Source organism: Coregonus lavaretus (genome assembly GCF_964263955.1).
Source record: "Coregonus lavaretus genome assembly, contig: SUPER_35_unloc_2, whole genome shotgun sequence".
NCBI classification, from domain to species: Eukaryota; Metazoa; Chordata; class Actinopteri; order Salmoniformes; family Salmonidae; genus Coregonus; species Coregonus lavaretus.
The window spans coordinates 1,094,692-1,120,864 of NW_028167180.1; the positions used below are offsets into that span (position 1 = coordinate 1,094,692).

Below are 26,173 nucleotides of genomic sequence, written 5' to 3' on the forward strand. Positions count from 1 at the left end.
AATGTTTCAAGGACAAAACTACATGTATTTAAGTTTTAGTTTTATTAATTTTTTTGTTGGGGACAGTAACATTAGGAATCTAAAAAATATATACTTTATGAAAAATGTTTTTATATATTTGTAAATTTGTGTATATTTAGCTCACATAATCTAATTTTAAAGTATGTATTTAGGTGTCTGTTATATAATAGATGTGGCAAAAACAAAATAGGCATTAATAAATATATTTCTATAGCTTCCAAAATATTTTTTACAATGGTGGGGGGTGCCAAGATGGAGGCACGGTGGCTTCAACACAGCGCCCCTATCAGTCATCTAGTGTATATATATAAATAATTGGGCACACAGGCTTGATGAGTTCTCTTGGCACTTATACATGTTGCAAAGTCAGTGCCTGGCCTGCTAAACGGGGGGAATATATACACATACATAGTGGGAAATGTATCTCAAATTGCTAATGTTGCTAATTGTATGCAGTCGTTAGTTTACAAAACCATATTGTGTATTGCAGTCACTCATTTTTCATAGTCATAGACTGCTTTCAAGGTAAGGAAATACATATTTGAACTATACCTTCAGTGTCATAACACTGAACAACCTTTTCTGACATACATTTCTTGTTCAATATAAACATGTTACAAACAAAGGCATATTGCGTCTACATTTAAAAAAAAGCAATGTCAGAAGTGGGATTCGAACCCACGCCTCCAGGGGAGACTGCGACCTGAACGCAGCGCCTTAGACCGCTCGGCCATCCTGACAGATACACTGAATCTGAAATTGCCATCACTTGAACGTGATACCTTCCCTAGTTTACGCGTCAAAACATTTGCGATCGAGTTAAGGACCTTATTTTATTAGCACAAATTCAGACAATCATAAAATTTGAAAAATGAAGAAGAATGGTATCCGCTTTTAAGCTACCATTGCAGCAAGCCAAGACTAACGTTTACTATTCACTATGTTTGACAAAGAAATGCCTTCATAATAGCAAACCTTGATGCGTTGGTTTGCCTTCGTTTAGATATCAGGTAAGAAACCTACTTTTTTAGCTATCTATCTTTAACTTCAGAATAAATGTTTCTGACTTCATATTGCTTGCTGTCTTGCGGCTATAAAGGTCCGTGTAGCTATAGTTTTGGGAATACTACCGCCTACTGGACATTGGTTTTGGAGTTTTATTACGTTGAACAACGATAGAACAACAGACATATACAGTAAGGACACAAGCAAACAGACAGTACATGTTGTCTACTTGTTTTGAACAGAATATTCTTATTTACTGTATTATTAGCAACAACCATTATTGTATTGGACAGGTTGACTGAGAAAAATAGTGTACTTTCTCACCATCAGCACCTCACACACGTCTTTAAGGGACCCTATTGTTTAAACAAATAATCATAAGAATAATTAGTTAATAGTTAGGTATTGTGTAATCAGCCCCTCACTGTCAGTGTGTGATTAACAATGTCGTTATCTTTGTGTTGGTCCAGTAGAGGGTGCTGTCAGACCAGTTATTCTTAAAAACTTTATTTCAACTACTGTAAAACATAACAGAACCACATATTATGTAGAATCAAAAGCTATTTTTTGTAGCAAATTAATATAATCATTAAAGATAGTCTATCTGCCTGTTGTGTTTGTATTTGTAAAATATGATTAGGACCAGCACATTTCAGGGATGGCCATTTTGTATAGTTGTCCAGCTGAAAATGGGCAAATGGTAAGATATAGAAAAGCCAAAGTGGCACATGAAACATTTTCTGGTAAATTAAACACAACAACAAAATAATCAAACAGTGCTTTACTGTAGGTTAATAATATTAATTTGGCACAATACCAGGGTCAAAAGTGTCACAAATTTAAATATTAAAATATTTTCAGTAGGGTGCAAGAAATGCAGGTGAAGATATTTTATATAATCATAATCGTTGTACAGAACATTCAGAGAAAAAATACTCTCAAATATATATATATATATATATATATATAGTATGCAATCATCTTTATTCCATTAAATTAACAACATTGACAATAGGTTTTATCCTAATTTCTTGTCTCTTTTAATTTAATTTCTTGTAGCATATAATTTAATATAACCGCACAATTGAATGCATTTAGACAAACAACTGAAGAAGCTACATAACAGGATAACTTGCAGAAAGTCGATATGCCTTGTAACATAATAATCATTTGATACTTTCAACAAACACAATGCAAAATCATAAAAAAAACATTAAGCATTGAATAGTTGCACATGGTTTATAGGCCTACAATCCTTGTTCATTGATCTGCTACTGTATAGTACTGTATTTTCAAATGTTAAAATTAGAGGGACTTAGAGAGAGTGCAATCCATTTCTTATGCAATATTGATTGTCATTGTTCCACCTCTAAAAGCATGAATGATTCATTGCTGCATGTCACCCGACACCTGTTCTCTCTGCTTTGATTATACCCAGGTGGTTGAGGTTGCGTTTCCTCACACAGTGACAAGAGCACACTTGTATCTTACTTACTGTGATTCTGTCCTGGTTCACAGACATTCACCCAAGTCAAACCCTCTAGACCTATATAACTTCAATGGAAACCTTTCCTTTCCCTAAGTGCGAACGCTTGCGTCCCTTACTCAGTCTACCTAATGGTAAGCTGTTTACGGGTCATTTTCATACTTTATGTCATAGGCTACGGGTCCCTCCATGGTGAATCCAAGGTAAAAGGAGACCTCCTCCGTGCTGCATCCACTCCGGACTCCACCAAGGTATACTGGACGCACTGAGATTTTCAGATTGCCCCCGTAGTAAACATAAATGTCACCGTTTTCAGTTTTCCCTTTGACCCGTAGTAACAGGTTTTGTATCTCAGGGTCCCTCCATATTGCTCCACTTTGCCACAGTTGATGTGGGTTTGGGGGTCTATCTTTGAATGAGGCCTTCTTGTGTGAGGTTTTGGGTCCCTCTTTACACAGGAACTGATCAAGCCTGCCTTTGTGAATTATTCTCCTCAGTCCTCTTGAGTTCCCGAGGTAGAAATGTGCGATGCAACTCTTCGCCGGAAACATGTGGGAGAAGCGACGATGGAAGGATTTTTTTGATGATGTGACGTACGTGCCAATGTTTTTGAATGTTGTTGTGCTTTCAAGCAAGTTGTCCTTTCTTGGCCACATCAGCAACATTGAGAGGTAGTATAGCTCTGTGCAGTTTGAATGGGTTCCCTCTTCTTGCAGTGCCTCGTTGAGAAGGGAGACCAGCTCCTCGTACCTCTTCAGCAATGTTGAGCTTGGCTTAATGCAGTGAAGAACAATGTTTGCAAGGATGAAATTGATCCGGTCAGCCATGAGTTTTCGTGTAGAATGTTGAACAATGAACTGCCATTTCTTCAGAATTAATTCCATTTGTAACCCATTCTTCTCATTCAGACACTGGAGAAGCCCAGCAAATGAATCTGCTCGCTTTTGCTCCAAATAGTTTCGCTGCTCCTCAATCTCCTGACGGAGACTCAGTTTTGGTTTACTGGCCCTTTCAGAGGCCCTCTCTTCTCCCGAGGAACAGAAGATCTGCATGTACTTCTTGAAGTGCTCTGATACTTTTCGTTTGTTTCTGTCCTCTGCTGTCTCCTTCTCGATTGACCTCGGCTTCAGGTATGTGAAGTAGTTCTCAAAAAAACTGAACATCTCCTTCAGCCGTGGCTTCAAAGAGACCAGGAATTTCTCATGGTCTGCCAGAACAGCAATGAATTGAACATTTGTACTGTTGCTTGTTTCATGAAAATCACTCACTGGCAAGTGGTTTTTGAGGAACTGCAGCATTTTGTCTCTTTGGTGTGCGTCACTTTTGTTGAAGAAAGGAATATCTTTAATGATATCAAAAATAATAATTGAAACTTCCATTTCACCAACATACCCAGATGTGTTGTAAGTTCGTTGCCTCTTTCTGTTGGGCAGATCAAGGGAATCCATTGGCTCATCCTTCTTCGCGAGTTCCTGTGAATCTCTGAATGCTTTGGTGGCCTGAAATGCTAATTTGAGGCATTTGTCTAACACTTCTGGTGTGAGCTCTTCAGCATGCTCAATTTCATATTTCAGGTGGCTTTTGTACACCTGCCCTAATGTGTCAGCAATGTAAGAATTGTACTTTTTCTGCTGTGCATCCTGGGCCCATTGCAGAGCAGAAGTATAATCTTTCTCTTTCAGGTAGAAATGCCTTGCCAAAGCTTGTGGCACAGTTGCGTTTTTGTCAAATCTCTTTGTTGCTCTTACAAGAACTTCTTTGATTTGGCTGATTCCCTCATCCGTCTGTATATCTTCAATCAATGGAGAGAACAGTGTATCTTTGTCATGTCCAAGTTCCTTTCTTTGCCGCGTGATCAGCATACTTTGGATGTTTTGAACCAGGATGTCCTTACCCATCCCAGATTTGTACAGCAAGTCACAGTGCAACAGATTGGTTGTTATTTCCCCCAGTTGAAGCTTGTGCTTTCCGGTAAGGACTTTGAGGCAATTACTTGCAATCATTTGGTGTAGAAACCTAACTGCCTGATAAGTGCCATGCTCTTCAATGTTGAAGCGGATCAGAAGCGTGGAGTATGGGTTCATTTTGTCCTCAAGTGTCTCCTTTCCCCACAGGGCATTCCTAATCCCCACAAACTCCTCACACAGGGACAGGGACATGTAGGAGCCGTTCACATACGTATTTAGCAACGCTAAGAGTGAAAATAGCTGTCCTTCTTTTCTGGAGGTGTCAAGGTCTTTCAGGGTGTTGCACACCAGATTCTTGATGTACTTCTCACTGAAATTGTTTGTCATGATCATGAAGGCGTAGAACGTTTCAGGTTTTTCATGGTGACCTTTGAGCTCTTTCAGTTTCACCTCAAAGAAGCTCTGCTCTTTGGTGGAGAGTTTGTTGACAATGAACACGTTATCAAGTCGGCTGTTTCTGGAACTCTCTGCAGGAATTTGTGATCTCTCACAGTTCAGTATGATCACCATCAGAGTCTCAGGTTTCTTCTTCTCATTGGCTGCACTTAGTATGCATCTCTGTAGGTCTTCAACGTCCTCCCAGTTGTCCACCAAGAGTAGAACAGGAGTAAAACTCGACTGCTTCTCTTTGCCACAGGTCAGCAGGTGTGCGACTTGGACTGCGATCTCACTGTTCTGTGCTATGGTGTTTTTCAGAAAGGCACATCTGAATTTACGTCTCAAATTCCACAACACGTGCATGGCCAGTGTTGTTCCACCACAACCTGGATGATGGAAGAGGTTGATTATTACACATGGCGATGTGTACCCCTCTGTAGGTGTGATCAGGTTGTGAAGATCCTCATACTTGTCACGTTTGATGAATGGCAGACAACCTGGCCTCTCGGACAAGTAGAAGTTCCACCAAGTCACCTGTCCGCCTCTATAAAAGTCCTCCTCCGTGTTGGTCTTGAATTCCTCAAAAGTGTCCTTGGTTTCAATTTCAGTGTTCTCACATTCATTTTCACTCAGGATATCAAGTACGGTCATCAGCTCTTCGTCTTTTTGTGTCAGGAGGACCGAACTGGAGCCAGAAGATGGCAGATATCTCCTAGAGGACCGTGTCTGGGGTTCTTTGATTTTCCTGATGGTGCAGTCAATTTCATTCAGACTCAGTTCGTAGATACATTTACTGGTGATATCCACTTTGCAGCGAGTGTTTATCATGTCTCTCCATTGACTGAACACATTTGAATCTTTGCATATGCAGAGCATATTATCCTCACCCTCAAGAGTGCGATAGATCGCACAAAAGGCCTCGAGTATAGGGCTTGAGATGTCAGTGACTCCTGAGTGAAGCATGAACACCACAAGTAATCTGTCTTTCGTCAAGACATCTGGATCGCAGAGAAATGAAACCATATCGCTGATTTCTCCGGCACGTTTCTTCAGCCAATCACTGGTAGTGAAAGGTCTGTCTGCTTCACTGTCCTCATTGGCTCTACCATTACAAAAGATCCAGCTTGTCTGTTTAAACAAGTTCAGCTTTCCGATAACAGTGGAGACACTGTCATTGGTATTGTACATTCGAGGGTAGTGAAGATTAGCTATGCGATCTGTTCTGTAGAAACAGCATGTCCCGTTCATGTCAGATTCTGGGTCAAACTCGAGCACTGCAAACAACTTCATCTCTTTCAAAAAACCCAAATGCTCAAGTTGACTGGGGTGGCACTTGTTTGTGACAACTATAACTTGCAATGAGTTTTCAAGTGTGTCTCTCCCATGCGTTATCAATTGTTTTAGCCTCTGACCTTGGTGGTTTTGGTTGGGCTGCTGACAGTTGCTCTCCTCGTTTGACTTGCGTGCTGATGACCAACATTTGACTTCCTCTGTCAAACCACTCATCTTCTCCTGAAGACTTCTGGGATTATTGTCTGCAAGAACGTTGATACTCTTTGGGCCTTGTCGAAGAAATAGACATTCAGTTTTGTGTTCTTCTCCACTATGTTCAGATATTATTGAGGTATAGAAAAGCTTCTCTTGAGTCTGTGAATAACTTGGGACAACATCAACTTCTATCACCCACTTGTCTGAAGTCGTGCCATCTAGATGTTGAACCTGAAAGAATTTTGGAGGCCTGATGCATGCTCTTGCGATGTTTGTGTTTACTCCAAAGTGTTCCTTGAGACGAAAGTCAAACTTGTCTGTATACATATTGAATGATGGCAGTTTTTGCCCAATCACCTGTCCATGCATGTGTCCGGGCCCGCCTGTCACCCCAAAATGAATGGTCCCATTGGTGCGAGAGTTCATGCAGGCTGCGGAAAAACAAAACACTTCCTTGCTGAACTTGTCAAGAATATCTTTCTCACTGGCTTCCTCTGTGCTTGGCAGGATCTTGTACTCATGTACCGGGTCAATGAGATTGCTTGGACCGGCTTCAGGCGGGAGGGTATCATTTTGTATGTATGTGAACGATGGGTCGTTTTTGTCGAAGGGACGTGGGGGACATATTCTCTTCTCCAGATTCAGAGCTGTTTCAAATGATGAGATGGAAGTCTCACCTTTTCTCGGATTGTCCTCCATATTTCCATAAGCTGGAATGGATTCCGACCCTCCCATTGGCAGCTGAATGGGGGATGCAACATCTGAATCTGAACGTCTCAGTTCTTCCACTGATGTCCATGAAGAGCTTAGACTTGGAGCCACCGACTCCGATTTCACACTGTCAGAATCCGTAGTTTCCTCATTTGACCCTATCCTAGCTTCTGGTATGGCTCTAAATATTTCCTGTCTTCTGAAGGAGTCACTCTCATGGGATCTCATGCTTCTCCCTACACTCTCCAAGTAGTTTCTCAGTAGCTCTACATTTTTTATGATTTGAATCGCAGGCCCAAACTTAACACCTAAATAAGTCAAGTCCTGTTTCTCAATGCAAACCAGGCTAGCTCCTGACACATCCTGTTCATAAAGTTTTGTTGCGACCTCAGGGAGTTTGAGGCTACTAATTAGCCACTCTTTCACATGCTCCTTAGTCCAGTCTTCGATTCTCTGTGGGAATTCTCTGAGGTCGCTGGCTCTGTTCATACCTTGATGTTCTGTAGGCTGAGAACCAAATAAATAAAAATGATCATCAACAAATGCAGTAGTATTTTTTTGAAAACCAATTAACAGTTACTGTACCTGCACATGTAGTTAATATTTGTTATTTGCCAAATCACCAATGCCTTTTGTTTATTATTAAGAACAAACAACAATCCACTGAATATACATTTACAATGAATACATACAATTTCAGCTCAAATCTTGCCAACATACCATTGTTGCATGCACTCCACCAATGGATAGTTGTGTTATGTCTGAAATCTTCATCCTACATTAGATGGAAATACATTAGGTGGAAATACATTAGGTTGAAACACATTCATTTGAAATTAAACAAATTAGCTGTTTTGGATAACCTCAAATGTTGTTTTTATACGTACATGCATGGTATTGTGTATTTTCTTTTTGTTTATTTTTTATAGTAATGATTTCCCACATGACCGACTGTTAGATCAAATAAAAATCATAAATTACCTTAGAGATGGATCCATTGACTGGTCACTCGTCATTGACAGATAGCTGGGTGTAGGTGAGTCTGCTCCCTCCCTGTGAAAAATACATGGAGATGTGTTTTTAATCAATCCTATCCTCATGATGTACAATCGCTTGCAAGATTTTGCAATCACACATTCAAAGCTTCTCAGAGTAGGAGTGCTGATCTAGGATCAGGTCCCCACCTGTCCATTCATTATGATCTTGTAGATAATAGGCCAAATCTTCCGCACACCCAAACCGATTTAGTGAAGGTGCTGGAGTCAAAATGCTAAAGTGGAGAAACAGGAAAAGGTCTCTGCACATTCCCAGTCAGATGCAAATTCATTTATTTAACTGTGGCTGAGCTTTCGGTCAGTCTACCGTCATCAGAGAATATGCAAAATGTCTCCCGAGTGGCGCAGTGGTCTAAGGCACTGCATCGCAGTGCTAGCTGTACCACTAGAGATCCTGGTTCGAATCCAGGCTCTGTCGTAGCCAGCCACAACCGGGAGACCCATGGGGCGGCGCACAATTGGCCCAGGGTAGGGGAGGGAATGGCCTGCAGGGATGTAGAGCATGGCGTTTGCAACGCCAGGGTTGTGGGTTCTATTCCCACGGGGGGCCAGAATGAAAAATAAAAAGATAATGTAAGTCGCTCTGGATAAGAGCGTCCGCTAAATGACTAAAATGTAAATGATGCTAGTCAGTATTCCTACTGTGAAAACGGGCCCAGACCTTTTGTTTCTTGCGCCGTGACCTTGTGGAAGTCGATTGCCTGACACATTGCAACGTCCTCATTATGAAAATCATAAATTACCTGGGATTGGGAATAAACTCTCTCTTGTAGTTTATCGGTGGATCCATTGAGCGGTCACTCCTCATTGACACACAGCTGGGTGTAGGTGACTCTGCTCCCTCCCTGTGAAAAATACAGTCAGTGCCCTAACCCCATAACATAGCTTGTAATGACTGCAAAATGTCAGTTGGAAATCGGGACCCATATTCAAAAGGCCTGTTCTCATTGCACCTTAGCCCGGGTCTAAGAGTCTCCTTATCCCTGGGCTTATGGAGATTTTAGCCTGGGGCTATGCGAATGTTCACACTTGCACATTCTAGCACCATCTTTAGCCCAGGGCTAGCTGGTCCTGCTCCGGAGCAGGGTTAGCACCATCCTTAGCCCAGGGCTAGCTGGTCCTGCTCCGGAGCAGGGTTAGCACCATCCTTAGCCCAGGGCTAGCTGGTCCTGCTCCGGAGCAGGGTTAGCACCATCCTTAGCCCAGGGCTAGCTGGTCCTGCTCCGGAGCAGGGTTAGCACCATCCTTAGCCCAGGGCTAGCTGGTCCTGCTCCGGAGCAGGGTTAGCACCATCCTTAGCCCAGGGCTAGCTGGTCCTGCTCCGGAGCAGGGTTAGCACCATCCTTAGCCCAGGGCTAGCTGGTCCTGCTCCGGAGCAGGGTTAGCACCATCCTTAGCCCAGGGCTAGCTGGTCCTGCTCCGGAGCAGGGTTAGCACCAACTTTTTTGGGTTTAGCCCCAGAAACACGGTGCCAAAATAGCCGGTGTCAAACAGGGGTTCAAGAAAAACGCATCTCATTTTTCACTGTCCAATCACAATAGCTGGATTTTCACCTAATTTGCATATGCTTGTGCTGCCTGTGTTGAGTTATGCACACTATTTTAATAAGTACATTTATGCTATTTCATCCTTCCATCTGAGGACAACAACGTTACAAAAAATGAAATATTTTAATCAGTGCGAAAACATTGGTTGCTATGGCTAACAAAAATGGTTGCTATGCAGGCAGGCTAGCGTCTTCTCCCCACTGTCCCTAGGATATTTCAGCCCAGGATTAACAAATGTTTGTGTGAACACAGGATAAGCTAGCCCAGGGTCAGTCTTAGCCCGGGGCTAAGAACATTGCAGTGTTAAAAGGCCTGAAGTGTCTCAGAGTAGGAGTGCTGATCAAGGATCAGTTCCCCTCTGTCCTTTATAATATTATTAATTATGATCTAAAAGGTGAAACTGATCCTAGACCAGCACTCCTACTCTGAGACTGTGAATACAGGCCCAAACCTTTTGTCTCTTGTGCCACGTCCTCGTTGGAAGTTGATTGGCTGACCCATTGAGTGATCACTCTTCATTGACAGGCAGCCAGGTGACTCTGCTCTCTCCTCCCGGGCCACCATGTCCTGTTCACCAGGGCAGAGAAGACTTGTCCCTGCAACGTCCTCATTATACTCCTGTGGGACAGTGGGACTACTATGTAGCCACTGGCGGACATGTTCTTTCTTCCCGCTCTCTGCACCCTCAGGCAATGCAGTGTTGTCACTCATCCTGTCTTGACACCAGCATTCAGGTCCCTGACAAAGGCAAGAGGGGTGAGAGGAAAAATGTATTTACTTTCACTGTGATTGTCTCACCTAGCTGTCTTAATAAGATGAATGCACTAACTGTAAATTGCTCTGGATAAGAGCATCTGCTAAATGACTAAAATGTTATTTAGCCATGTATCAAAACCTTGCATCTCTCTCTAACCTCATACTCTTTCTGAAACTCTCAGCTGAAGGGCATCATTGAAACAAGAGGAAGCAATATACATCCAAATCATAGCGAAACAGGTCTATTAAACACACATTCCCATATGATTCCCATACCATTCCTCTGCAAATAAGCCACTTGGGATACTCTTGTTGAAAATGTATTATGTTTCCCAAACATTGTAGTTATGTTGTTTGTAGAAAAGGTATATCATATTGTGTTCCCTGTTACAGGAGTGGGTCGCAGTTCCGGAGCGACACACTAGGTGTCATCCTCCGACAACCATAGGCACCTCCTCACTCATAGTCGGGACTAATTATCTGCCTATTGGTGTCACCTGTGTCTATCTGATTCACTTGTGTATTTATGCCCTCACTTCCCTGTGTTCCCTTGCTCAGTTTTCTCTGCTAGTTCCTTGATGTCAAGCAGTACGTATCAGTGTCGGATCATGTGACGGAGTTACAGGTACTCGAGAAGTGTTCTCCCTGTGTCATTGTGTTTTTCCAGTCAGTTAGTATTTCGTATTGTTTGCTGTCAGCCTGTTTTTTGGAGACATATGTGACATTTGTTTTCGTGAATAGTCCGTTGTTTTGTATCCTGGTTTTGGGACCACCAGTAAAGATCCTTGTTTCACCATCTCTGCCTACTGCCTACTGTCTATCCTGCACTGCACCTGGGTCACACCTCACACCAACCCTTACAGTTCCCATGCAGTAGAAAGCTACAGTTGAAACAATAGCCAAAGTGGATAAAGGTAATCTGGTTACTCTCTCCTATGGTCCAGCAACAGGGATAGCAGATCAGACACCTCTCCTCGATGACTCAGCAGTGGTTGCACACGCAGTATGTTTCATTTGACAGTAAAACTAACCTGGGATATCAGCTTCTCACATTAACTTGCTTGTGATTTGAACAGTTTTATGGTATTTGACTATGGCTTACTTCCGAAACATTACTATGAGAAGCAAACAAACCTATTCATTGCCTATCCCTTCAACAAACATGGAGACTGAATTAAAACGTGTCTTTCTGCATTCCAGAGATAAACAATATACCAAGGAAGTACAGTAGACTTGCTACGTCAACTAAGATTTTCTCTCTGGAGGGATTTGATTTCAGTATGCTATTGAGTATACTTGAAACTTTATCACCCATGGATTATGTCTGATTTATGCATTCAGAATCTCAGTTATTGCATGAGAATAATCTGTATGATTATTGTTATAACTAGCTACACGTAATGTGGCTACATTCATTAGTAATAAGTAGGCTAATAACAGCAGTTTACAATATATTTATTTAGATAATAACAGAATATGTCCAAGACTTTAAACATAACCTTACCGTTAAGAGTCCTAACTTTACTTTCTTAACTCATATCTGCACAGTTTGAAAGCTGTGCTCTTGGATCCTGTGCAGCCACAAATATATCAGTAATCCTTTCCCCGCTGTATTCTTGACAACGAAACACCAATTCTTCACGTATTCCGGGCCGCACTTAGAAGGTGCCGAATATATCCTTTAACCCCTGACGTTAGTAATACATGAGTAATATGGTCTATTTAGTAGCTCACAGCTAGTAGATCCTTAGCCTGCGTCTGAACAGGTGTGGCGGCTGACAACAGATCAGACTTTAGACCTACCTATATAAAAGGAAACCAAAGGGCGGAGTTAGGGTGTGTGGGAGGTGGCTTTGGATATATATTTCAGATATTTGTGTCTTGGATTAAAATACGGTAGAAAGTAGAATGAAAAACCTCTTGTTGATAAAACAAGAATGAAAAACTGGTTTGGGGAGCGTTCTTCTTTGTGGGGTTGTTTGTGTTTTCTACCCGTCTTCAACTCTAGGCTCCACTGTCTTGCATTTGTTATGAAGGCAGAGAGTCTGGGAGCCAGTGGACCAGTTTTGTGCTGGCTCAATGCCCGTGTTCCTGCCCTGACCTGCCATCTTCATTACATTCTCTTTGTGGCTGTCGTCTATCCTTGAACACCAGTGGAGGCTGTTGAGGGGCAGCTCATAATAAATGGCCGGAACGGAGCAAATGGAATGGCATCAAATACCTGGAAACCATGTCTGATGTATTTGATACCATTCCACGAATTCCGCTCCAGTCATTACCACGAGCCTGTTCTCCCCAATTAAGGTGAAACCAACCTCCTGTGTTGAACACCCATAATCTTCAACAACCACAATGTATAATACCTGATCATGAGTCAAAGAACATAATATGGATCCTGTAGGACACAATGAACTGTAGGACTCTGGAAAACAATAGTGTACATCTACATGTTAACAGTTGACAGGATATTTTATTTACTGACAGAGGTATAGGAGAATCTAGTACAGTACAGAGACAGTTTTGCAGGATACGTAGGCTAAAACACATACTCTTACATAGTTGGTGAAAGGTGGCGCTCACACAGAAAACATACTGTACACTGAGTGGACAAAACATTAGGAACACCTGCTCTTTCCATGACATAGACTGACCAGGTGAAAGCTGATGATCCCTTATTGATGTCACCTGTTAAATCCACTTCAATCAGTGTAGATGAAGGGGAGGAGACAGGTTAAAGAAGGATTTTTAAGCCGTGAGACAATTGAGACATGGATTGTGTATTTGTGCCGTTCAGAGGGTGAATGGGCAAGACAAAATATTTAAGTGCCTTTGAACGGGGTATGGTAGTAGGTGCCAGGCGCACCGGTTTGAGTGTGTCAAGAACTGCAACGCTGCTGGGTTTTTCACGCTCAACAGTTTCCTGTGTGTATCGAGAATGGTCCACCATCCAAAGGACATCCAGCCAACTTGACACAACTGTGGGAAGCATTGGAGTCAACATGGGCCAGCATCCCTGTGAAACAGTTTTAACACGTTGTAGAGTCCATGGCCCAATGAATTTAGGCTGTTCTGAGGGCAAAGGGGGGTGCAACTCAATATTAGGAAGGTGTTCCTAAGGTTTTGTACACTCAGTGAATATCACAATGCAATGACAGGTTATGTTTAAAAGCAATGAGGCACCTTGGGGGTTTGTGGTATATGGCTAATTTACCACGGCTAAGGGCTGTTCTTATGCACGACGTAACGCGGAGTGCCTGGATACAGCCCTTAGCCGTGGTATATTGGCAATATACCACAAACCTCCGAGGTGCCTTATTGCTATTATAAACTGGTTACCAACATAATTAGAGCAGTAGAAATAAATGTTTTGTCATACTCGTGGTATACGGTCTGATATACCACGGCTGTCAGCCAATCAGCATTCAGGGCTCAAACCACCCAGTTTATAATAACATTTATAAATAAAATGTTAAAGCATATTTCTAATCATGTAAGGCAGGTTAACGCTTGGCTCTTTTTGCAGAATGACAGAAGGGACGAGAAGCAAAGAGCTGCAGTGCCTGGTTGTATAATGGACCTGTAGTGGATGTAGTGCCTGGTTATATAATGGACCTGTAGTGGATGTAGTGCCTGGTTATATAATGGACCTGTAGTGGATGTAGTGCCTGGTTATATAATGGACCTGTAGTGGATGTAGTGCCTGGTTATATAATGGACCTGTAGTGGATGTAGTGCCTGGTTATATAATGGACATGTAGTGGATGCAGTGCCTGGTTATATAATGGACCTGTAGTGGATGTAGTGCCTGGTTATATAATGGACCTGTAGTGGATGTAGTGCGTGGTTATATAATGGACCTGTAGTGGATGTAGTGCCTGGTTATATAATGGACCTGTAGTGGATGTAGTGCCTGGTTATATAATGGACCTGTAGTGGATGTAGTGCCTGGTTATATAATGGACCTGTAGTGGATGTAGTGCGTGGTTATATAATGGACCTGTAGTGGATGTAGTGCCTGGTTATATAATGGACCTATAGTGGATGCAGTGCCTGGTTATATAATGGACCAGTAATCATGGACACCTTGGTCTTCATTATAGGGCTAATCACAAAAAATATGTGTGTGTTTATTTGTGTTTGTGTGTGTTTGTATGTGTGTGTGTGTGTGTGTGTGGGGGGGGGGGGGGCAGGGGGGGGGGGGGGGGGGGGGGGGGTCAGAGGGGGCTAATTCAGTCCTGGGATACCAGGTGAGTGTAATTAACTACCAGGTAGAAATAAAAAACAGAAGTGTTTAGGCCCTCCAGAACCGGAATTGAAGAACCCTGATCTAAAGGGACGGACGACGGCTGGTCTCTACAGGAGGGTAGATATAAATAGACGGATGATGGCTGGTCTCTACAGGAGGAGAGGATAAAAAGGGACGGACGACGGCTGGTCTCTACAGGAGGGTAAGATATAAAGGGACGGACGATGGCTGGTCTCTACAGGAGGAGAGGATAAAAAGGGACGGACGATGGCTGGTCTCTACAGGAGGGTAGATATAAATAGACGGACGATGGCTGGTCTCTACAGGGGGAAAGATATAACGGGACGGACGATGGCTGGTCTCTACAGGAGGGTAAGATATAAAGGGACGGATGATGGCTGGTCTCTACAGGAGGGTAAGATATAAAGGGACGGACGATGGCTGGTCTCTACAGGAGGGTAAGATATTAAGGGACTGACGATGGCTGGTCTCTACAGGAGGAGAGGATATAAAGGGACGGACGATGGCTGGTCTCTACAGGAGGGTGAAGATATAAAGGGACTGACGATGGCTGGTCTCTACAGGAGGGAAATATAAAGGGACAGACGATGGTTGGTCTCTACAGGAGGGTGAAGATATAAAGAGATGGACGATGGCTGGTCTCTACAGGAGGGTAAGATATAAAGGGACTGACGATGGCTGGTCTCTACAGGAGGGTAAGATATAAAGCGACAGACGATGGCTGGTCTCTACAGGGGGAAAGATATAAAGGGACAGACGATGGTTGGTCTCTACAGGAGGAGAGGATATAAAGGGACAGACGATGGTTGGTCTCTACAGGAGGGTAGATATAAAGGGACGGATGATGGCTGGTCTCTACAGGAGGGTAAGATATAAAGGGACGGACAATGGCTGGTCTCTACAGGGTGAAAATATAAAGGGACAGACGATGGTTGGTCTCTACAGGAGGAGAGGATATAAAGGGACAGACGATGGTTGGTCTCTACAGGAGGGTAGATATAAAGGGACGGATGATGGCTGGTCTCTACAGGAGGGTAAGATAAAAAGGGACGGACGATGGCTGGACTCTACAGGAAGGAAAGATATAAAGGGATGGACGATGGCTGGTCTCTACAGGAGGGGAAGATATAAAGGGACGGACGGCTCATTTCCTTTTTTCTTTCTCCGCCCCCAGACACCGCACCCCCTCCAGCAGCATGGGAGTACCATGGTGGCGATCTATAGAGAGAGGGAGAAGGGGAGGGAGGGAGAGAGAGAGGGGGGAGGGAGGGAGAGAGAGAGAAGGGGAGGGAGGGAGAGAGAGAGTGGGGAGGGAGGAGTATGAGGGAAGGAGGGAGAGGGTGGGGTAGATCGGGTTGGTGGGGAAGAGATAGGGAGACAGAGTGAGAAAGAGGGAGGGATGGGTATTGAGAAAGAGAGCGGAAGAGTCACTGTTATTTTGCTGAGTCAAAGGATCATATTGAGTGTGTGATGTAGAGGAAGTTGTAGAGAGCTCTGAGTCCACCAGAGGGTGCTGTCCACCCTTTAACACTGACAGGCCATAGTACATTTGTTGCATAATAGCATTTAACTCAGCAGTATGCCTTACTATAAATACCATAAGTAAGTAGTAACTAACCAGATATTTCCCCTATTAACACAGGGTTACTGCCCAGATTATCAGTGTGTGTCACTGTGTGTGTTCGCGTGTGTGTTTGTGTTTGTGTGTGTATGTCTATGTCCATACATGTGCATGATCAGGGACACAGGAGTAACTCACCCATGACCCGGGCCTGTAGTCTGACCTGCAGACGTTGGTCCCTCTTCCCCCGGCTGACCAGCGTCAGCTCCTCCTGCAACACCCCCTCCTGGTGGGTGGTGTACTCACACGTCACCTTCACCCCACCTGGAGAGAGTGAGAGAGGTAGGAAGGGAGGGAGTGGGATAGCAGGAGATGGCAGATGGACTGAGAGAGAGAGAGAGAGAGAGAGAGAGAGAGAGAGAGAGAGAGAGAGAGAGAGAGAGAGAGAGAGAGAGAGAGAGAGAGAGAGAGAGAGAGAGAGAGAGAGAGAGAGAGAGAGAGAGAGAGAGAGAGAGAGAGAGAGAGAGAGATGGGATGGAGAGAGAGAGCGAGAGAGAGAGAGAGCGAGAGAAGGGATGGAGAGAGAGGGAGAGAAGGGATGGAGAGAGAGAGAGAGAAGGGATAGAGAGAGAGAGAGAAGGGATGGAGAGAGAAGGGATGGAGAGAGAGAGAAGGGATGGAGAGGGGTAGAGAGAGAGAGAGAGAGTGGTAGAGAGAAGGGATGGAGAGAGAGAGAAGGGATGAGAGAGAAGGGATGAGAGAGGGAGGGAGGGAGGGAGACAGACAGAGGTAGAAAAAGAAAGGGAGAGAAAGAAAGAAAGAAAGAAAGAAAGAAAGAAAGAAAGAAAGAAAGAAAGAAAGAAAGAAAGAAAGAAAGAAAGAAAGAAAGAAAGAAAGAAAGAAAGAAAGATGGAGACGTCAATAATAAAAGGACAACAATGGACGCGGAAAGAGTGACATAAAGACAGAGACAAAAAGGAGTCAGACAGACAGCTGTAACGTAAGACTGAGAGACAGTAGTCTATTGAAAATAACAAGTGTCAGCGTAGGGTCAATATCTAATGGTATTTTTAACCAGCATTTACCTCAATGTAATTGGCCATACAGTGGCTTGCGAAAGTATTCATCCCCCTTGGCATTTTTCCAATTTTGTTGCCTTACAACCTGGAATTAAAATGGATTTTTGGGCGGTTTGTGTCATTTGATTTACACAACATGCCTACCACTTTGAAGATGCAAAATATTTTTTCTTGTGAAACAAACAAGAAATAAGACAAAAAAACGGAAAACTTGAGCGTGCATAACTATTACCCCCCCCCCCCCCACCCCCCCCCCAAAGTCAACACTTTGTAGAGACACCTTTTGCAGCAATTACACTTGCAAGTCTCTCTATAAGCTTGGCACATCTAGCCACAGGGATTTTTGCCCATTCTTCAAGGCAAAACTGCTCCAGCTCCTTCAAGTTGGATGGGTTACGCTGGTGTAGAGCAATCTTTAAGTCATCCCACAGATTCTCAATTGGATTGAGGTCTGGGCTTTAACTAGGCCAATACATGACATTTAAATGTTTCCCCTTAAACCATTTGAGTGTTGCTTTAGCAGTATGCTTAGGGTCATTGTCCTGCTGGAAGGTGAACCTCCGTCCCAGTCTCAAATCTCTGGAAGACTGAAACAGGTTTCCCTCAAGAATTTCCCTATATTTAGCGTCATCCATCATTCCTTCAATTCTGACCAGTTTCCCAGTCCCTGCCGATGAAAAACATCCCCACAACATGATGCTGCCACCACCATGCTTCACTGTGGGGATGGTGTTTTCGGGGTGATGAGAGGTGTTGGGTTTGCGCCAGACATCGGGTTTACCTTGATGGCCAAAAAGCTCAGTTTTAGTCTCATCTGACCAGAGTACCTTCTTCCATATGTTTGGGGAGTCTCCCACATGCCTTTTGGCGAACACCAAACATGTTTGCTTATTTTTTCTTTAAGCAATGGCTTTTTTCTGGCCACTCTTCTGTAAAGCCCAGCACAGTGGACTGTACGGCTTAAAGTGGTCCTATGGACAGATACTCCAATCACCGCTGTGGAGCTTTGCAGCTCCTTCAGGGTTATCTTTGGTCTCTTTGTTGCCTCTCTGATTAATGCCCTCCTTGCCTGGTCCGTGGGTTTTGGTGGGTGGCCCTCTCTTGGCAGGTTTGTTGGTGCCATATTCTTAAAAACATTTAATAATGGATTTAATGGTGCTCCGTGGGATGTTCAAAGTTTCAGATATTTTTTTTATTTTTTTATAACCCAAACCTGATATGAACTTCTCCACAACTTTGTCCCTGACCTGTTTGGAGAGCTCCTTGGTTTTCATGGTGCCACTTGCTTGGTGGTGCCCCTTGCTTAGTGGTGTTGCAGACTCTGGGGCCTTTCAGAACAGGTGTATATATACTGAGATCATGTGACACTGAGATTACACACAGGTGGACTTTATGTAACTAATTATGTGACTTCTGAAAGTAATTGGTTGCACCAGATCTTATTTAGGGGCTTCATAGCAAAGGGGGTGAATACATACAGTGGGGGGAAAAAGTATTTAGTCAGCCACCAATTGTGCAAGTTCTCCTACTTAAAAAGATGAGAGAGGCCTGTAATTTTCATCATAGGTACAAGTACACCATGATAGACAAATTGAGAAAAAAAAATCCAGAAGATCACATTGTAGGATTTTTTATGAATTTATTTGCAAATTATGGTGGAAAATAAGTAACTTGCTCAATTGGTGGCTGACTAAATACTTTTTTTCCCCACTGTATGCACGCACCACTTTTCCGTTCTTTATTGTTTTAGAATTTTTTGAAACAAGTTCTTTTTTTCATTTCACTTCACCAATTTGGACTATTTTCTGTATGTCCATTACATGAAATCCCAATAAAAATCAATTTAAATTATAGGTTGTAATGCAACAAAATAGGGGAAAAAACACCAAGGGGGATGAATACTTTTGCAAGGCACTGTAGCTTCCCCCCATACTGTAAAACCAGGGCTGTGCCCCAAATGGCACCATATTCCCTTTATAGTACACTAATTTGACCAGGGACTATGGGAAATAATGTTTCTAGTTAATAGAATAGGCTGCTATTCGGGACACAACCGAGGGTTTTCTTACAGGAAGCTACTCTGAAAGCCCAGAGGTGAGCTCCTCCCTTTGTAAATGAAATTTAAATTGCACCCTATTCCCTACATTGTGCACTACCTTTGAGGAGAGCTCTATGGGCCCGCCATGTGGGCCCTGGTCAATAGCAATGCACTGTATAGGGTGCCAGGGGGACATTTGGGACGAAGCCAGGGAAGCACGTGTCTCTTCTTCTGGTCTCCTCTCTCTGAATAGATTCAGGGCTGAAATGGGAGCTGATATATTGATCTCTTTAGTCTTTGTTCCCCTCTGCTAATGACTGTCTGATGGTGGTGGTTATATTCCTCTGGTAATGACTGTCTGTTGCCAGTGATCCAGACAAACATTCAATGTTTCAAGTTTCACAGGTTTGATAACAGACCGGTTACTGTAATTGTATGTTACAGTAATGACAGAAACAGTGTCTTGTTATGGTGCTAATATGTTTGTTGGCAGAGACAAGGGAGATTAGATATGCCTTGTTAGTGGGTTCCTGCCACTTTCAGGTCTACACCGCACCCCATCCCAATTTATATCCATTCGTATCCATTTGGACAATTTAGATCCTGTATATCCGACACAGAAGCAATCATCTCAGTTTCAATCCTGGGTCGGATTCATTAGGCTTCGAACAGCATAAAAACTGACTGAAACAGGAAGGGACTACCTGGGCTTGTCCAATAAGAAAAACGTAATTTTCATTTTCCATTGCAAAACGGTTTTTAAAAACTTATTTGGCATGCCGTAATGAATACGGCCCTGGTCTCCCACGTACCCTCTGGTGTGGGTGTGACACGGTTGACTTTGAGGAGGGGTCTGGGCGTCGGTGATGAGGAGGAGGGGAGGGAGCACACGTCTTTCCCCAGAACAGGGACCTCTGGGAGGGTGAAGACGATCTCATAACGGTGCAGACTCCTCAGGAACCCTACCTGGAGGGGGGGAAGAAAGAGAGAGAGAGAGAGAGAGATAGAGAGAGAGAGAGAGAGAGAGAGAGAGAGAGAGACACACACAGTATAAATGTCAAAAACATTTATTAAATACTCACGCACTTCTTATGAAATGTGTTATGTAGTTCTTATGTAGGTACCCATCAGGGGTGCGTTCAGCAGGGCATAACGTTGTAGAAATATGTTATAAAGAACAAACATTTCTCTCTGACTTGTAGAATAATGCATCATTTCAGCTCTATTCATAACATTTCTATCTGCAACGTTCAATAATGTTTGCCTACTGAACTGGTATTCCAAACCCTGCCCACCTTAACCAGGAAGTTCCCATCAGGCTCTGGGAGAGCAGGGATGGCAGAGTCCTTGGCTTTGTCCTCACGGTGAACAGGGGAGCCCATGGCATCCTCGTCGTCAGGGAAACGCACGCTTCCTCCCTTCGAGGTCGACCCTGGGGAAGAGGCAGTCAGAGCGTGACTCGGTCAGGGACAGAAATACACACATGGGCATGTACGCACGCACACACAACTCATGCATGGCTAAGCAGCTGTATATGACTGCAAGTTTTTATTGCGCTTTTATGAGAGAGAGACAGAGAAAGAGAGAGAGAGAGAGAGAGAGAGAGAGAGAGAGAGAGAGAGAGAGAGAGAGAGAGAGAGAGAGAGAGAGAGAGAGAGAGAGAGAGAGAGAGAGAGAGAGAGAGTTTTGGCCCATCAGTACAATTTAGGTCTGACATTGCATTAGGGGCTTTACAAACAGTGGGAATGGAATTGAAAATCCATGCACTTAGAGACAATGACTGGCAGATTAATGAATTAAAATCCGGGCAATATCAGTTGCACTCACACAGACAGAGGGATGGACGGACAGAAACAGACACACACACAAACACACATAGAAGTCAAGGACTCACCCTTCCTGCCTGTTGCCATGTCAACGTCAGGCCAGGAATGATGGATCACACTGTGTCAGTCTGATTATGTGATGTCATCATTATCCTCCTGCAGAGAACATGACAAGGAACGATGTAAGGAGATAGAGACGGAGAGAGAGGGAGAACAAGAGAGATGGACAGAGAAAAAGGGGGAGCGAGATGGGGAATGAGAAAGGGAGAGAAAGAGAGACTAATATCTGTGTCTACTCGACCGAGTAGCAATTTCACAAAGACACCACACACTGATGTCTTTGTAACGGTGACAGCTCCTCAACAACAGTTTCTTCTGGCTTCGGCCTTTTTCTGCCAAAAAGTTCCCTCAGACTCAGCCCCCTCTTAGAACTAGAAGCAGGACAAACTTGCCCCTAAGCCTAGAAACTAATCTAAGGTCAGTTTTACACTTTCCCTTCTAATTACGGTCATGATTTGGGTATGGCTGATCATAGACCTGTGAATAGGAAAAGCACTCACACATCTGAGGTTGCTTGTCGCAGGTGTTTGGGAATAATTCTATGATATCTTTACGTAAAAGTCTAATAAACTAAAGTGTTACTGGCAAAGTCATAATGGTAAAGTGGATTATTTTCTTTAGATCTGTGCCAGGTGGCAACTTCTGCCCAAACGTACTCTGGTACTGTAGGCTATCAATCCGCTGGATAGAGCCCTAGTCTGTGTCCCGAATGGCAGCCTAGTGCACTTCTTTTAACAAGAGCCCATGGGGGAATAGGGTGCCATCTCTGACGCACGTCTACAATAATCTTTGACCTTTAATTTAATCCTACTGCGGCTTTATCCATATCATTAGAAGCGCCCAGCTGTGAGTCCAGTCCAGTGTTGCAGACGAAGGCACGACTAAACGACTCACTGACGTGCTCACTAAAGAAGCTTATCTCAGCCCCCAAAGCTTAGCCCGTGGGACTAGACGAAGAAAGAGTCATTTCTTACAGTTTTACCATGGGGTTTGGGTACTAGCCTAATTCACAGAATCCTCCCTAATACGGAAACAATGGAAGGGGAATAGCCTCGAGTGTTATGTAACCTAAAATACAATGGGGAGAAAATAAAACACAGAACAGAGAGAAGCTCATTCCATTCCACATTCAAACTCAATCCCCTCTCTTTATAATTGATTTAGGTTACCATCGACAGTTATCCAGTGGTGGAAAAAGTACCCAATTGACATACTTGAGTAAAAGTAAAGACCCTAATAGAAAATGACTGAAGTAGAAGTGAAAGTCACCCAGTAAAATATTACTTGAGTAAAAATCAAATCTAAGTATCTGGTTTTAAATATACTTAAAGATGCACTATGCAGAAATAGATTGCAAAATAGTTGGGAAGAGATCTTTGACGTACCGATCCCATGGCATAGTGTTTATGAACTGACATGCAAAACGACACCGGAATCAAAAATTAGAATCTTTCAATTTAAATTATTATATAAAATTCTTGCTACCAATAGAATGTTATTTATATGGGGGATACAATCTTCCCAGCTCTGCAGATTTTGCTGTGAAGATACAGTATCATTAGATCATTTGTTTTGGTTCTGTCCATTTGTAGCTTGTTTTTGGACACAGGTCCAGGAATGGCTAAAGGACTGTGATACTTTTAGCAAAAATGTTTATTTTTAATTCACAATCTGTAGAAGTAATGAGAATAGAAAGGTTCAGAACTTTTGTAAAACATCACAGTACGGTTGAAATGTATATGGCAAATAGAAATCCTATATGGATGGTGTTAAGAGATAGATGGGAGTTATTGAATAGAGTTGAAGGATGGGACTAATAACAAATAACAACAAATAATAACAAAGATAGCTAATAATGTAAGCATACTGTGTCCATAATAAGTATATAGGTTGTATGTTGGGAGCTTTTGGGAAAGAGCACAGTTAGAAAGATATGGCATATAGAAGCAAACCGGATGGACATCATGAAAATGATCGGAGAGGTTGAGAGTAGAAGTAGTTCAGGAGCAAATATATATATATATATATATATATATATATATATATATATATATATATATATATATATATAATATATAATTATTGTAAAATTAACTCTGTCCATAAGGTGTAGATAGTAAGTATAGACCGGAAGTAGAGGCCTGGGCATTGTTGTTCACTAATTTACTCCAAGTAGGGAAAGGATGGCGGGGTTGAAAAGTAATAAAGGGGAGTATATATATAAAAAACATGGGGGATTGGAAGTGATGCAGACAATTACATTGATAGAAGATACAATCTATCTGCAATATTAAGCTGATCCACCCCCCCCCCAAAAAAATAAATAAATAAATAATTAATAAATAAATAAATAAGATGCTCTATGCAGAAATCACTCCACCATTTCCTGGTTGCTAATATTCTAATAGTTCGCCTAATTTCAGTTTATGTAACAAATCAAACAAGTAGAGAATCATTGTACTATCTAAACCGCTGTGAAATATATTTTCCATAACCAAAAATATTTTATTTTAAGCTGTTTGAAGCTGGTTAGATAACGGAAAGTAAAAGATGCAAAAATGAAACTTAAGAATGGGAAGCATAGAAATGGAGCACATAGAATAGATCTACCACTTCTTAGACTTGCTTTCAATGAGAATGACAGATCTATAACTCACATTTCTATGACCATTTACAAAACACTCTGACATAATTTACAAACTAAGCATCTGTGTTTAGTGAGTCCGGCAGATCAGAGGCAGTAGGGATGACCAGGGATGTTCTCTTGATAAGTGCATGAATGTGACAATTGTTTCCGGTCCTGCTAAGCACTGGAATGTTATGGAGTAGCCTAGCCTACTGTTGGGTGTCAGGGAAAATACAAGCCTAGTAAAAAGTACATTCAGTGCATTTGGAAAGTATTTACAGTTTGTTTTAGTTGTGTTTTGGGTTATGTTTTTGCCCAATAGGAACTGAATGGCAAAAATGCAACATTGGACTTCAGGAAAAATGTGCAGTAAGAAAACTGTGAAATTCTATAAATATCACATCAAAATGGATCAAAAGCATTTATATTTGATATAAAATATTGTCTAATGATATATACAGTGCATTCGGAAATTATTCAGACCCCTTTTCCTTTTCCACATTTTGTTACCGTACAGCCTTATTATAAAATTGATTCATATTTTTTTTCTCATCAATTTACACACAATATCCCATAATGACAAAGTGAAAACAGGTTTTTAGAATTTTTTGCAAATGTATAAAAATTACAAAACAGAAATACCTTATTTACATAAGTATTCAGACCCTTTGCTACGAGACTCCAAATTGACCTCAGGTGCATCCTGTTTCCATTGATCATCCTTGAGATGTTTCTACAACTTGATTGGACTCCACATGCAGTAAATTCAATTGATTGGATATGGTTTGGAAAGGCACACACCTGTCTATATAAGGTCCCACAGTTGATAGTGCATGTCAGAGCAAAAACCAAGCCATGAGGTCGAAGGACTTGTCCATAGAGCTCCGAGACAGGATTGTGTCGAGGAACGGATCTGGGGAAGGGTAGCAAAAAATGTCTGCAGCATTGAAGTCCCCAAGAACACAGTTCCTCTGTGGAGATGGGAGAACCTTCCAGAACAACCATTTCTGCAGCACTCCACCACTCAGGCCTTTATGGTAGAGTGGCCAGACGGAAGCCACTCCTCAGTAAAAGGCACATGACAGCCCGCTTGGAGTTTGCCAAAAGGCACCTAAAGGACTCTCAGACCATGAGAAACAAGATTCTCTGGTCTGATTTGAACCTGATCGAACATCTTTGGAGAGACCTGAGAATAGCTGTGCAGCGACGCTCCCCATCCAACCTGACAGAGCTTGAGAGGATCTGCAGAGAAGAATGGGAGAAACTCCCCAAATACAGGTGTGCCAAGCTTGTAGTGTCATATCCAATGAGACTCAAGGCAGTAATCGCTGCCAAAAGTGCTTCAACAAAGTACTGAGTAAAGGGTCTGAATACTTATGTAAATGTGATATTTCCGTATTTTTTTATATATATACATTTGCAAACATTTCTAAAAACCTGTTTTCGCTTTGTCATTTGGGGGGATTGTGTGTAGATTGATGAGGATTTTTTTTTATTTAATCAATTTTATAATAAGGCTGTAAAGTAACAATGTGGCAAAAGTCAAGGGGTCTGAATACTTAAATAGTAGCCTACTTCAAATATTTTTTTGTACTTTGTTACTTTACACCACTGCAGTTATCAATGGGACTGTGCAAAGGCATCGCGGTAGGTCGGCTTCTACCTCAATTGACAGTGTCACTGTTGTACATGAAAATGCGCCACTGTTGGGACCGACGCAGCCCCGTGCCACCACCACCGCAACAATAGGGAGGGACATCGATAAATTCGCAGTCCGGGACATTTTTGTGGAAGGTTATAGCCTAATTACAAAATCCTTGGGAATAGGAAGTGTTCCTTAGTCTGCTTGGGTGGTTTATTTAATATATAGCCTGTTCAATGTTGTTCCATTCAATCACATACCGGTAGTTTTTATTCTGATGGTAAATTTTTCATGTTGATGATCGCACACACTTCATGCCCATTGGAACGGAGTTGCATTCGCAGTCGTTTCAACGGATGGGCAAAACTGCGGCGAATAGATTTGGACAACAACAACATATTCGTTATATTGTCATTGTGGCATTAATCTAATATAATCTATTCAACCTGAGATAGAGACAGACAGACGGGCAGATAGCCTACGCCCAGTTAATGTCAATTCGATATGAACCTCCAACCTGGATCCCCCACAGGTGCAAGAAAGCTTTTATGAAAAAATAAAACGGAATAAAAACCCTATAGACGCACTTACCGCTTTGGAGATTTGTTCAGTGCTTATATCTGACAGTGGAACGCGTTACCATCCCAAACGGCATGCTGC

General features: G+C 42.6%; 2 protein-coding genes across 2 annotated transcripts; both read right to left on the bottom strand.

Moving 5' to 3' along the window:
* Positions 1–2,000: 2,000 nt before the first annotated feature.
* On the bottom strand, positions 2,001–10,369 carry LOC311110133 (sterile alpha motif domain-containing protein 9-like; the record flags this gene model as incomplete). The annotated part of the gene is made up of 5 exons (XM_084188697.1): positions 2,001–7,563; positions 7,777–7,831; positions 8,038–8,109; positions 8,855–8,956; positions 10,110–10,369. 5 exons carry the CDS (start codon positions 10,367–10,369, stop codon positions 2,656–2,658), a joined length of 5,397 nt encoding a protein of 1,798 aa, XP_084044823.1. The 3' UTR covers positions 2,001–2,655.
* A 5,456-nt stretch (positions 10,370–15,825) lies between these two features.
* On the bottom strand, positions 15,826–22,230 carry adisspa (adipose secreted signaling protein a; the record flags this gene model as incomplete). The annotated part of the gene is made up of 6 exons (XM_084188750.1): positions 15,826–15,899; positions 16,441–16,566; positions 20,172–20,325; positions 20,655–20,791; positions 21,254–21,303; positions 22,220–22,230. The coding sequence occupies 6 exons, from the start codon at positions 22,228–22,230 to the stop codon at positions 15,826–15,828; spliced, it is 552 nt and encodes a 183-aa protein (XP_084044876.1).
* Between the last annotated feature and the right edge of the window lie 3,943 nt (positions 22,231–26,173).